Here is a 13559-nt window from a genome sequence, read left to right as displayed (position 1 = left end):
CACAGAAGTCACCCAGGTATTCTGTGACTTACTTGGGACTAGAATTCATGCCTTTTTTCCATAACTACATAACTACATCATTTTGAGATTGAAAGGGAAGTACCCCTTAGAAGAAGCCTGGATTCAGCATTAGGACTTAAAACTCACCTCTTGTTCTCTCATTTCTTGAATGAGTGAGATACTATTTCGTTTCTTCTGGGACTCCTGGAGCTTCTCCACGAGAAACATTTTGTCTTTTCCCTCCTGTTCAAAATAAAAGTGGTATGAAGCTATGGGGAACAGTGAGGGAAGACTTAAAAAGAGGAAGTAGTTTGATTTTCATTCCTCATTATAGCACTCAGTTTGGAGAGAGGATTAGAAAAGTTGGATGAAAAATGTCACTATATTTTTTCTTGGTGTGAAAAGAATTAATATAAATTTTGACTAACTCATTTTCTCTTCTTTCTCTAATGAGCCATACACACACACACACACACACACACACACACACACACACACACATACACACAAACACACACACACATATACACACACATACATAAGATCTATCCCCTCTGAATCTAGAAAGTTATTGTATTTTGGTCTTAATGTCAGAAAGAGACTTAGATTTCCTGGACCCCTTGGGCAAAATTATGACAAATATGAAGTTGTCTTCTGCATCCTTGTTTTTTTTTTTTTGCATCTCTCTTCATATCTCCTTCCCCGTTCTATTAGCTACTCTAGGTGCCCTCATAAATCCTAGATCCACCCTTCCTGAATCATTTTCATGGAATGTCCCTTCTCCAACCACTCCCCAAAGAGCTTGGCCTGGTCCTGCATCTCCTTATCCATTAAAATCAATATAAGCATTCTCTATTTCATCTACTCGATACAGGGCATCAATCAACCAGTGACATTAATGAAATAAACTTGTCAGATCATCATGTCTAGAAAACCTTTTTCCAAGTAGGTGCGTGTGTGTGTGTGTGTGTGTGTGTGTGTGTGTGTGTATTTTTAATTGAGCCCTGGCACAATGCCCTATGCAAGTGATTAGTGACTCTCATAGCTTTCAGGTCAGTGATTCTGTAGGCAAGGCATGTTTGAAGGCATTCTTTGTAGTTTGATCCTTAAAGCAGTAATTGTAGATCAATCACATGTTTAAGACATGCAGATGATTCATATATGCATTATAATGAATAGTTTTGGAGGCCCCTTCAAATATTAAATTTCTTTGATTCGAAGTAGCTACACCTAGTCACGTATGTCCATGCTTTTTGTCTGAACAGGAGAAAACTCAAATTTTGCTGAGTTCTATCACTCAGAACATTAGATCCAAGTTTCTTAGAATATTATTTAACAATTGTCTCACTTATACAGAAACTCATTCACAGTGATGACAGCTGTATGATGATGATGCTGGGACACATGATGGAGGAAATGAATCTATCTTGCTACCAAACCCCAGTGTATTAGTGACTTATCCACATGTATGTCATGTAGAATTTTTGTCCAAAAATAACCAACATGACATTTATATAATTAGGAAATGTTAAATTTTTTTTCTATCTTTCCTAGGAGCATACATATACTTACTCTTTGGGTTTTTAAACAGAGGAGTTCTTTTTTATTTCATGGACTCCTTTGGCACTTTGGTGAAGCCTATATGTCCCTTCACAGAATAACTTTTTAAATATATAAAATATATACATGAGATTATAAAAATATTTTGAGATATAGTTATATATACATTCACATGTTTATATAAACATACATGTGTGTATAATATGCACATTTTAAGTTCAAAAACTCCTAGTTTTAGCAGGACTCAGTGAATAAATGGTACCCATAGAATATTTCTATGATAATGTTCAAGTTTAAAAGAGAAAAAAAGAACAACAGTAGTAAGAAACTTGCATTGATGATCTGTTCATGTAGGAGTTTGATCATGATCTTCCTTCCTTCAATTATCTGCCAGTAAAGATACGTAATAATCCTTTAAAAAAAGAAAATAAAATAATTCTCACAGGGATTGAATTAACAAAACAAGCAAGGAAGTACAATAGAGCTTATACCCCCCCAAGAAATACTCTATTTTTTTCTCTCATGCTGGGATTGCTACTATATTCTCAATATGACGGGGGAAAAGAAGACTTCCACACAATAATCTAAGGTTTTCAAATCACTTTATGTATGTTATTTCCTTAGATCCTCAAAACAAGGTTATTATTATTTCCATTTTATAGATGAGAAAACTGAGGCCATCAAAGTTAAGTGACTTGCCCAGGGTCACACAGCTATTAAGTATCTGAGCCAGACTGAGACTTCCTAATTCCAAGTCTATCACTTGATTTACTGCATTTTTAAGACATCAGGAACCAAGACCCTTAAAATTTGGATCACAAAGAACACCAAGGGAATCTGGTTATCACGTATCACGAATCAGCATCTTGATTATATCAGAGCCCTCTGTTCTCTGCTTCTAGTGTTGTTATTCAGATGTTTCTTGGCAAAGATACTGAAGTGATTTACCATTTCCTTCTCTAGCTCATTTTAAAACTGAGGAAACTGAGTCAAACAAGGTTAAGTAATTTGCCCAGGGTCACAAAACTAGTCAGTGTCTAATACTGAATTTGAACTCAGATCTTCCTCACTCCAGACTGGGTGCTCTATTCACTGTGACACCTTATCAAATCCATCTGACTTTTGACCTCTGGACTTCAAACCCATGCCACAGCTATTGCCTTTCCCTAGAACATCTCTCAGCAGCTCTGCTTCCTTGCCTTAGAACATAACACCATAGCTGTGGTCTTCTCAACCTGGAAGATCCTTCTGCTAGATCAGTTCTCCTATTGGTGAGCTTCTCTTGAAACCTAATCTGGTCAACTTTTATTTCCTTCCTCTGAACTTGATATTTTGAACTTTATAACCATGTCCCTGTACCAGGTGCCTTTACCTTCTTTTTGAAGCTCTTTTGTGCATTGTTTAGAATATGAACAATTTGAAGCAAGGTTTGTCTTTCTATTTGTAATAAATACTTATTTCTTTGCTTCCTTCTTTTTTGCTTTGACACCAGTGGCAGTAAATTCTGAAACCCCTGAATCACAGAACTTTTTAATTTTTGATTGTCTTAAAAACAATATATATATTGAAAAGGAAAGAATATCTGCTTTCTGGTGGTATAGGAAAACAGTTATGCTTTGTTTTACACCTCAGGTATGGTTAGCAATAGTTGTGTGTATAGGAGGTGGATCAAGGACAATTACTTGATCAACTAGAGAAGTTTATAGCTGCTTTATTTGGGATAAAATTGGTATAATGGAGGTGCTGGCTAACATTTATAACATTTTAGGTTTACAAAAATTATCTCATTTGATTCTCACTACTCTGAGAGCTAGGTGCTAAGGGCAAATGATATTAAGGAACTCACACAGGGTCAAATAGCTAGAATATATCTGAAACCAAATTTGACCTTGGATCTTCCTGACTCCAGAACTAGGGTTGGATCTACTAACCTTTCTAGTATCTTTCTCTAATAGGATGCCCCTGACAACCTCCTGGAGATTAAAAGTATCTCCTGGGCAATAAAGATGATTTGATTTGTTCAGTCTTTTGAATCTGAATTATATCTTTTGGCTGAACTTATATCAGGGGACAAACCAGAAAAGGGCAAAGCTAAGAAAAGTCAAAGGTACTGAGGATGGGGAAAAGGGAAATTCCCTCTGCCAGAAGTGTAGGGCAAAGGTTCAAGGAACTTAAATATACATCCATCTGAGAAAGCAAGTAAGTAGACCTCTAGTTTTTAGCCCTAGCCTTGAAGATGTGACTTGACTTTCTAAGCCGAGAGTTAGCAGCTCTGGGGAGGGGAAACATGTGGTGGGAATTCCTGAATCCTAGCCTCCATGATAAAGAAGAGATTACCTAGGCATCATAATTCCATAATCTAAGTTTCTACCAGGAGAAAATAGGAACCCCAGGTGGGCTAGTCACATAGTTGCCTTTCTAAAAAACCCCAGATTTGAGCATTCCAAAATCTCGTCTTCCAAAGAGTTCTTTGAGCCTCATTAACTTTTTCAGGAGAAAAAAATAATTAGCATGAGACCCCTGGAGAACTAAAAACATCAAAGGATTAAAGTCATAATGTGAGGGAGCAAAAGATCTCAACTTTGCTCTCTGTTCTTACTGTGAGGTGGTATAAGTTCTCTGAGGGTAATAGTGACATTTACTGGAATGCTGGGAAGAGGCCCATCTAGCAACCTGAAATATATATCACTTCCAAGAAGGAATCCAGGTTCTTTGGCTAGTACCATAAAGTTGGATGCTATATGGATTTTAGGAATGAAATGGATGCTATATGGATCTCAGAATGTTGGGGGGGGGTTTCTTTCTTAGGAACCTCAGATTTGTTTCTCTTTCTAGAGTTTTCTAAATCACAGGATGGCACTATGAATTTGTTGTTTACATAAGCCCTTAAAGGGTAGATGGGGATCACTGAAAAGGAAAGAAGAATCATATGTACTATTTATGTGCTCCTTGGAGTTCTTTATGGGGCAACCAAGTGATATACTTAATCCTGTTAGCCTCAATTTTCTCAACCTACTCAGGATTATTCAATCAGGTAAGTTTCTGAAGAGGATTTAAATGCATTGATCTTAAATATACTGCAATTTTCATTTTACTTTTCTTTATGCCCATGGAAAACACTCAAAGAGGAGAGTCAAAGTATGACTGACTCTGGGAATAAGTTTGACAGCATAGATTCAAGTCATAGGCACTACCATTAGAGTTCTTAATAATACTATTGCTTTGAAAGAATTCTAGAACACTCAAATGCAACCCACCTCCAGGTAGACAGATAATGAATTCAGAATGGAGATAAAATGGAGGGATTCAGAATGGAGTGTATACAGACACATACATACACATACACAATTTTATGAGGCTAATTGGAAATGTTTTCTTTGTATATATTTATAATGGTTTATGTTTTGCTTGCCTTCTTTAAGGAAAGGAGAGAATTTGGGGTTAAAAATCAAATATAATTGAATTAAAAAATTTTTAATGGTAATACTGCTGAGGCATGAGGAATGACAGGGAACATAGGGAGAAGTGACTTTGAATTCAGATAGTCCTGCCTGTGTGATACTGGGCAAGTTATTAACCTTCCTAAACAATTCTCTAAGGCTGTAAGTTGCAAGGAAGTTTTTGATGTGTTAGTAGGGAAGTTTCTTCTTCTGAGAGTTCTTTAGTCCCTAGCCATAATGCTATTAGAAAGTATTACAGTCAAAATGATTTGATATAAGGTATAGAAAATTCATAGCAGGGAAGTATAAACAACTTGGATTTTATTACCTTTGACATTTATCCACAAAGTTTTGGACCATAAAAGCTGACCTCAAAATGCACACATTTCCTACACAACATTCTTCCAATTCTACTTCAACATTTCCAGTGATAGAAAACTCTCAATTTACTTCATTCCATTATTGGATAGTCCTAACTTTTTAGAAAGTTCTTTGAGATAGAACACATCTCCCAGGGCCCTATACTGATTTGTCCTCATTTTATCCTGGGGCAGCACAAGATAAGTCAATCTATTTATCCTTCACATGGTAGCCCTTCAAATACCTGAAGAGTTATCATGTTATCCCTTAGCTTCCTTTCCTCCAAGCAAATTCTCAGAGTTCCTTCAATCATTGTTCACATGGCACAGTTTTCAGAAATCTCATCATTCTGGTTGCCATTATCAAACACCTATCAGTTTTTCAATGTCCTCTTAAAATACAGAATATAGAATCTAAGCCAATAGGTCAGCTGCTATCTGACCACAGAGCTGGGTAGCATAATGGCTACAGTACTGGACTCGTAATTAGAAAATTTAATTTCAAATCTTACTAGCTAACTAGCTGTATGATCTTGGGCAAGTCACTTAAACAGTCTGTATCAGCTACTCCACCAGTAAAATGGGGATATTAATAATGATGATGATGATGATGATGATAAAATAATAACTCTACCTACCAGGATTATTCTGAGGATCACATGAGATAATAATTCTAAAGCATTTTGCAAATTTTAAAGGGTTAAATATATGTTAGCCATGATGGTGGTGCTGATGACATCATTAAAAGTTTTAAATCAATTAATCTTTGCAACTCAGTATCCATATCTATAAAACAGAGATCAATCTGACCTTGCAGTTTTTGTGAGAATTCTATAAAAAATGAAGTCAAAGTGCTTAGACAAATATGCAAAAGTATGAGACATCACCACAATCTGAGTTCCAGTCTATCAGTGAACACTCCATCTCTCACCCATGTGGCTTTGCATTGACTTTTACCCCATGCTTGGACTACTCTTCTTCTTCAGGCCCTTTTCTTAGAATCCCTGAGTTCTTTAAGATTCAACTCAAACACTACCCAGAAGGAAGCACCAAGAATGGTTACTTTCTTCTCTAAAGTTACTTTCTATGTACTTCCTATGTATTTTCTATTACCTATCAATATACTTATTGTTTCTTCCATCAGAATAGGAACTTTTTGAGGATAAGTATTGTTTTTGCTTTTTTTTTTCTTTGTATCCCCAGCACTTAATACATTATATAGAACATAGCAAGTGCTTTTTGAATATCAAATTGGTTAATGTAGCTAAAAAACAATGAGTGCTCAACCTTTTAAACTCAGTTCTCATACTACTGAATGCACATTCCAAGGAGATCAGAGACAGAAAGAAATGTCTCGAATATACCAAACTATTAGGGGCAGCTAGGTGGCGTAATGGCTAGAGTCCTAGAGTCAAGAAGATCTGAGCTCAAATTTGACCTCAGATACTTACTATGTGACCCTGGGCAAGTCAATTAACTTTAACTACCTCTCAAAAAAATGGCTCTTTTCTTCTTTTTTCTCTTTAAAGTTTTCTTTAATTTTTTTCCAATTAAATGTAAAGATAGTTTTCAACATTCATTTTTGTGAGATTTTGAGTTGCCCATTTTCTACCTCCCTCCCTTCATTGTCCTCCCTCCATGACAAACAATTAATTTGATATAGGCTATACGTGTACAATAATGTTCAGCACATTTCCATATTAGTCATGTTGTGAAAAAAGACTCAGAACTAAAGGGAAAAAAATATGAGGAAGAAAAAACATAAAGTTTAAAAAGTAAAAATTATATGCTTTGGTGTGTATTCAAATTCCATAGGTTTTTCTTTGGATGTAAATGACAATTTTTTTCACAAGTCTTTTAGAATTATCTTTGATCATTGAACTGCTAAGAGGACCTAAGTCTATTATAATTGGTCATCACACAATGTTGCTGTTAAGGTATGCAATTTTCTCCTGGTTCAAGCAACGGTCTCCTAAAAGGGGACTGGAGATAAATTAGGTTCTTGAATATATCAATAAAAATAATAGAATCTGATATTTGTGTAGCTTTTGAAAGTTTTATTATCTGACTTGCATTGATCAATATGATGACCAAGCCATGATAACACTTTACTAATAATGAAAAAGAAAAACCAACTGGGACTTGTATAGCATGTTTAACTTTTTAAAGTACTTTCCAAGAAATCCAGGATCTCATTCTGTCTCTTTAACTAATTGGATAAGGGCAGGCAATATCATTTCCATTTTTTTTTGTGAGGTACAGAGGCAACTAGATGACTCAGTGAGTAGAATCCTGGGTCTGGCTTCAGGAAAACCTATGCTCAAATCTTGCCTCAGACACTCAACTAGCTGTGTGACTCTTGGCAAGTCATTTAGTTTCAGTTTGTCTTAATACACTGGAGAAGAAAATGACAAACACCTTAGTATCCAAAGGGTCAAAAACATCAGACGTGATTGAACAACAGCAACAATAAGAAATAGGGGATAATTCCAATTATGTGCTACAGAAATGTTAACTAGTTTGCTGAGGATTATGGAGTTGGTTAGAGGTTTAGTTAGGATGAGAAGCCCCTACTAATGCCTGTCCTTTGCTCTTTCCACTAAACTTATTAGTCACATTGTAAAAGAAGAATCAGAACAAAAGGTGGGGGGGAGCATGAGAAAAAAAAACAAATGTTAAAAAGTGAAAATAGTATGATTTGTTGTGTATTCAAACTCCATAGTTTTTCTCTAAATGTGTTTTTTTCTATAGATTCTTCAGTAAGAGATTTCCCTCCCCCCCACATTCCTGTCCCCAAAGTCTTAATTTTTCCCCCCTTATTTTACTTTGTTGTTCTACTTACAAGACAATGAGGGTGAGGATAAAGAAGAAATGCACACTTCCGATGAGATTCCGATAAATCCACACTACCCATAAATAGCTAGGTCTGCTGCTAAGTATCTCAATCCATCCATAGATTGCATGGATAATGGAAGGTAGGCCTTGGAAAGGACCACATTGAGCTGAAGGTTTCAACCTGAGCAGAAAGGGAAAATGAGGTAGAAAATGATTGTGTCTTCCCTGATCTCACTCTCCTCATTATTTTATTGATATTTGACTTTATTGTTCTGTAAGTCTGAAATCAAAGAAATTTCTCAGTCATGGACTCCGATGAATACGTTAAGAGTTCTCCTAATCTAGTAATGATAATAATAATAATAATAATATTTATAATAATAAATAGCATTTAATATGTTTGTAGTATTTTACTCTTTACAAAACACTCCCGTCCTCTCTACTCAACTAGATAGCACAGTAGATAGAGTACTGAACCTAGATTCAAAAAGGTCTGAGTTCAAATGACCATGGTCATTATTAGCTGTGTGCCATGGTACCCTGAGCAAGACCCTTAATCTGTGTGCTCAGTTTCCTCAAGTGTAAAATGAGGATCATAATAACAATCCCCCTCCCAGGGTTCATATTGGGACAAAGGAGATAATATTTGAAAACTGCCAAGAGTCTGCTCAAAAAATGCTTGTTCCTACAAAAATATTCAAAGCAACTCTGTGTTGGCAAAGAATTGGAAATTGAGTGAATATCCGTCAATTGGGGAATGGCTGAACAAATTGTGGTACATCATTATGGAGCACTATTGTTCTATTAGAAACCAGGAGGGATGGGAATTCAGAGAAGCCTGGAAGGATTTGCATGACATGCTGAGCAAGATAAGCAGAACCAGAATAACATGGTGCACCATAATAGCAACAGGGGGGATGATGATCAATCTTAATGAACTTGCTCATTCCATCAGTAAAACAAACAGGGACAATTTTGGGCTATCCGTGATGGAGAATACCATCTGTATCCAGAGAAAGAATTGTGGAGTTTGAACAAAGACCAAAGACTGTCACCTTTAATTTAAAAAAAAGTGTTATCTTATTATGTAACTTTGCTATCTCTTATATTTTATTTTTTTTCCTTAAGGATATCATTTCTCTGTCAACACATTCAATTTAGATCAATGTATAGCATGGAAACAATGTAAAGACTATCAGACTGCCTTCTGTGAGGGGTGGGGGAGGGAAGTGAGATTAGGGGAAAATTGTAAAATTTAAAAATAAATAAATAAAAATTTAAAAATTAAAAAAAAAATGCTTGTTCCCTTCCCCCCTTTCTTCTTAGGAGAGACAGAACAAGTATTATTCATCCCAGCCTTACAAATGATGAATGAGAGAACATACAGTATTTTTTTTTTTTTAGGTTTTTGCAAGGCAAATGGGGTTAAGTGGCTTGCCCAAGGCCACACAGCTAGGCAATTATTAAGTGTCTGAGACCAGATTTGAATCCAGGTACTCCTGACTCCAAGGCCGGTGCTTTATCCACTACGCCACCTAGCCGCACGAGAGAACATGCAGTATTAAAGGAGTAGAGTCACTTCTAAATCCAGTCTTAGAACTTCAGGTTCAATGCTCTTTTCAATTATACCATGCTGATTTTACTTATTTTTATTGATGTGGTCATTTTACATTACATATATGTGCAAATTATTCCAACTTTTTGAAGTCTTGGAGTAAGACAGTTATGCAAAACTTGTAACAGTGCCCTCATCTGAGGTCATTGATGTTTGAAATGCTAAGAGGACCTAAGTCTATCATAGTTGGTCATCACACAATGTTACTGTTAATGTATATAATGTTCTCCTGGTTCAAGCAAAGGTCTCCTAAAGGAAACTGGAGATAAATTAGGTTCTCTAATATATCAATAAAAATAATAGTATCTGATATTTGTGTAGCTTTTGAAAGTTTGCAAAGTCTGCATACAGACTTTCACATCTGCACCCCCTCCTTAACTCTTTATTTATTTTTAAAATAAATTAAAATAAATAAATAAATACATAACAGAAATCTATTTACTCTTCTCCCTATTTCCCATCCCACTGGGACAAGAGAAAGGGGAGAAAAAAACAAATAAATTTCTTGTAATAAATATGCATGGCCAAACAAAATATATTTCCACAATGGCATCTGGAATCATGAATGATCATTGTAGTAATTGTAGTTCTAACAGCTTTTAAGGTGGTTTGTTTTTACAATGTTGTTGTCTTTGTATAAATTATTCTTCATTAATTTATAGAAGTCCATAGTTATTAAATTTTATAATATTTATGTTATAGCATATGTTGTTCTTCTGCTTATATGTTTAAGATTCAATTAAGGGTAAAAATATAGATTATGTCCTTAGACCTAAGTATTTTTTTTTTTTTTAGGTTTTTGCAAGGCAATGGGGTTAAGTGGCTTGCCCAAGTGTCTGAGACCAGATTTGAATCCAGGTACTCCTGACTCCAGGGCCGGTGCTTTTATCCACTATGCCACCTAGCAGCCCCCTTAAGTATTTTTCTAAGTAAAAGCCTCCCCGCCTCTATTTTACCTTTTGCAAATCCAATGTGAATAAACTACTAGGGCTCAACTTGAAAGTAATCTAGTTCTAGGATTGCCCATTACTGTGATTCACAAAATTGATCTCTTTTTTGTCCTTTTTTATTATTACTAATTCTTACATATATACACACACACTCATATATATATATAATATGTATGTATATTATATATATATGAACACTTTATAGGTTAAACAGCCTTTGCTTCATAGAGCTTTAAGGTAGGTAGAAATAGGAATTTTATTCTCATTTAATAGATGAAGTAACTGAGGCTCAGGGAAGTAAAGTAACTTGCTTAAGGTCACATAGATAGTAAGCTAGATCACATCTATTCTATCCATTTTTCTTGAATATATTTCATTCATTCCTGGAAACACATCAAAGAGAGAATATAAAACATTACCTGACTTGGCAACAGAGAACAGATGAAGGATCTGGCACCATTGGGGTTAAAAAAAATAGTTAAAACTTTGAAACTGAAAGTTAATGTGGGTAATTTTAAGTTTTATTTGTTAATTAATAAATGAGGTACATTTCTCTTTCCTACTCTTATCCTTTAAAAAATGTTATGAACCTAGATCAAAGTGTTTAACTTAAAGATAAAGAGGAGAGAGAGAGAGGAAGGGAGAACATTTAGAACTCAAAACTTAAGAAAATTGAATATTAAAAATTATCTATATAATTGGGAAACAATAAAATGTTGTTTTTTTAAAAATATTGAGGTATATAACCTATATTGAATTACTTACATCTTAGGAGGGCAAGGATAGGGGAAGGAGAGATGGAAGGATGGAATTGAGAACTCAAAACTTTAAAAAAATATTTAAAACTGTCTTAACATGTAATTGGGGAAAAATATTATAGAAAAAACTATGTATAAAGAGTTGGCCTCAGAGGCAGGAAAACCTGGGTTCAAGTTCTGTTTCTAACACATTCTGGCAGATCACTTAATCTCTTAATGTTCTAGATTATTCTCTAAGATGAAAAACTGAAATGATGGGTACCCATCTGTACCCTCAGGTAGTTTATTCACTGAAAGGTCCCTAATCTTAGGCCTGATTTTTTTTTAAAGTCACAACTTTTTGCTGAAAATATTTCAGTGTTAGTTAGTAAGGAAATATTAGCATTGCTTAGATTCTCTCCCCCTCACTCCCTTCCCAAATCTTCCCCAAATGGCATTAAAACATCCATAATCAGAGTCATCTCTTACCTCCAGACAGTGATAGCTAGGACACAGAGCACCCCAGTAAAAGATGGGAAAAACAGTAGGAAGATAAAAAGAGTCATCATCTGAGAGGCACGCCAGGCTTTGCTTGGAGGCTGACAGTTCATCATTAAACTGACCTGAAGGAAGATCAGTCCAATCTCACATCAATTTCTTTATGTGCCTTTGAAATTTCAACTTTAGGTGCCCCATTGCTTCCCCTTCTCTCCACCCTCTTCTTTCTTCTTTTTTTTTTTTTGGCAAGGCAATGGGGGTAAGTGGCTTGCCCAAGACCACACAGCTAGGTAATTGTTAAATGTCTGAGGTCGACTTTGAACTCAGGTACTCCTAACTCCAGGGTCGGTGTTCTATCCACTGCACCACCTAGCCACCCCCTACCCTCTTCTTTCTAATGTATAAATAAATGCAGCTTTGAGAGATGCCTTTACTTCCTTCAAGCACAAGACTAAACCACTGGTTTCACTGATGAGTTCCATTATATCACTTACTTTTTTGACATAAAACATGATCAAGAGGGTGATCATGTGGATGAAGGGCAGTAGAGGAGAGAAGAAGATGCCAATCCTGCAGAGAGAAAGATGGTAATTACTTTTCTATAATATACTATAATATAACTCCTATAATAAAAAGTTAACATTTATAGAGAATTTCAAGATTTACAAAATACTTTTATTATCTCATCTGAGTCTCCTATTAACTTACTCAATTCTATTATAATTTCTATTATACAAATAAGGAAACAGGATCAGAGAGTTCAAATGACTTGCCTAGGGTCATGCAGCTGCTAAGAACTGAGTGGGAATTTGAACTGAGATCCTCTTAATTTTCTCAAGGTCAGAAATCAAAACAGTGGCAATTCCCATTTAGTAGAGCATTTCAAAAAATACCATATTAAAAGTTATTAAAGGGGCAGCTAGGTGGCACAGTGGATAGCAACGACCCTGTAGTCAGGAGGACTTGAGTTCAAATCCAGCCTCAGACCCTTAATAATTACCTAGCTGTGTGGCCTTGGGCAAGTCACTTAACCCCACTGTCTTGCAAAAAAAAAAGATATCAAGTAGACTTTCCACTTCATTTAGGAGCAAAAACAAACAGAAAGACCCACCTAGATTGTCAAAAATTAGAATGTATGGGAAGCCTAGAGAGAAGAAGATTTAGGGGAAGATTTAGATGCATCTTTGCATCTAGTATCTTCATCTGAAAAGTGATCATGTGGAAGAAGAACTATATTGGTACCTAGCATATAATATGTACTTAATTAACACTTACAGATTTTGTTGGGGAGGAGGGAAGCAGGTCTGATCTAGAGGGCAGGAATAGAAGGAATGAACAGAAAGTGGCTAAAAGGATGATTCTGATTTGGCATGAGGAAAAAAAATCTCAACAATGAATAGATCCAAAATAATTTGGGATTATCTTGGGAAATAACTTATCTTCAGGAGTTTTTCAAATAGAGATTAGTTGAATATTAATCAGAAATGATGTAACAAAGTTCCAACTTCAGGTTGTACTAAGTGACCTCTAAGGTACCTTTTATTTCTGAAAAGTTATGATGCATA

General features: G+C 35.5%; 1 protein-coding gene across 3 annotated transcripts in view; it reads right to left on the bottom strand.

The window, feature by feature from the left end:
- The window catches only part of TMC5 (transmembrane channel like 5), a 73953-nt gene that overhangs the window by 17917 nt on the left and 42477 nt on the right, over positions 1-13559 (bottom strand). For all 3 annotated transcript variants that reach the window (XM_074200249.1, XM_074200250.1, XM_074200251.1), the window contains 5 exons: positions 12489-12564; positions 11986-12119; positions 8202-8375; positions 1894-1972; positions 148-243 (listed from right to left, as the gene is read on the bottom strand). In XM_074200249.1, coding sequence (XP_074056350.1) covers positions 148-243; positions 1894-1972; positions 8202-8375; positions 11986-12119; positions 12489-12564 — 559 coding nt within the window. The remainder of the gene's footprint in view (positions 1-147; positions 244-1893; positions 1973-8201; positions 8376-11985; positions 12120-12488; positions 12565-13559) is intronic.

This window comes from Macrotis lagotis, chromosome X, assembly GCF_037893015.1.
Source record: "Macrotis lagotis isolate mMagLag1 chromosome X, bilby.v1.9.chrom.fasta, whole genome shotgun sequence".
In the NCBI taxonomy this organism is placed as follows: Eukaryota; Metazoa; Chordata; class Mammalia; order Peramelemorphia; family Peramelidae; genus Macrotis; species Macrotis lagotis.
The sequence above is the reverse complement of the archived record's forward strand: the minus strand, read 5'-3'. Positions and strand labels throughout refer to the sequence as shown.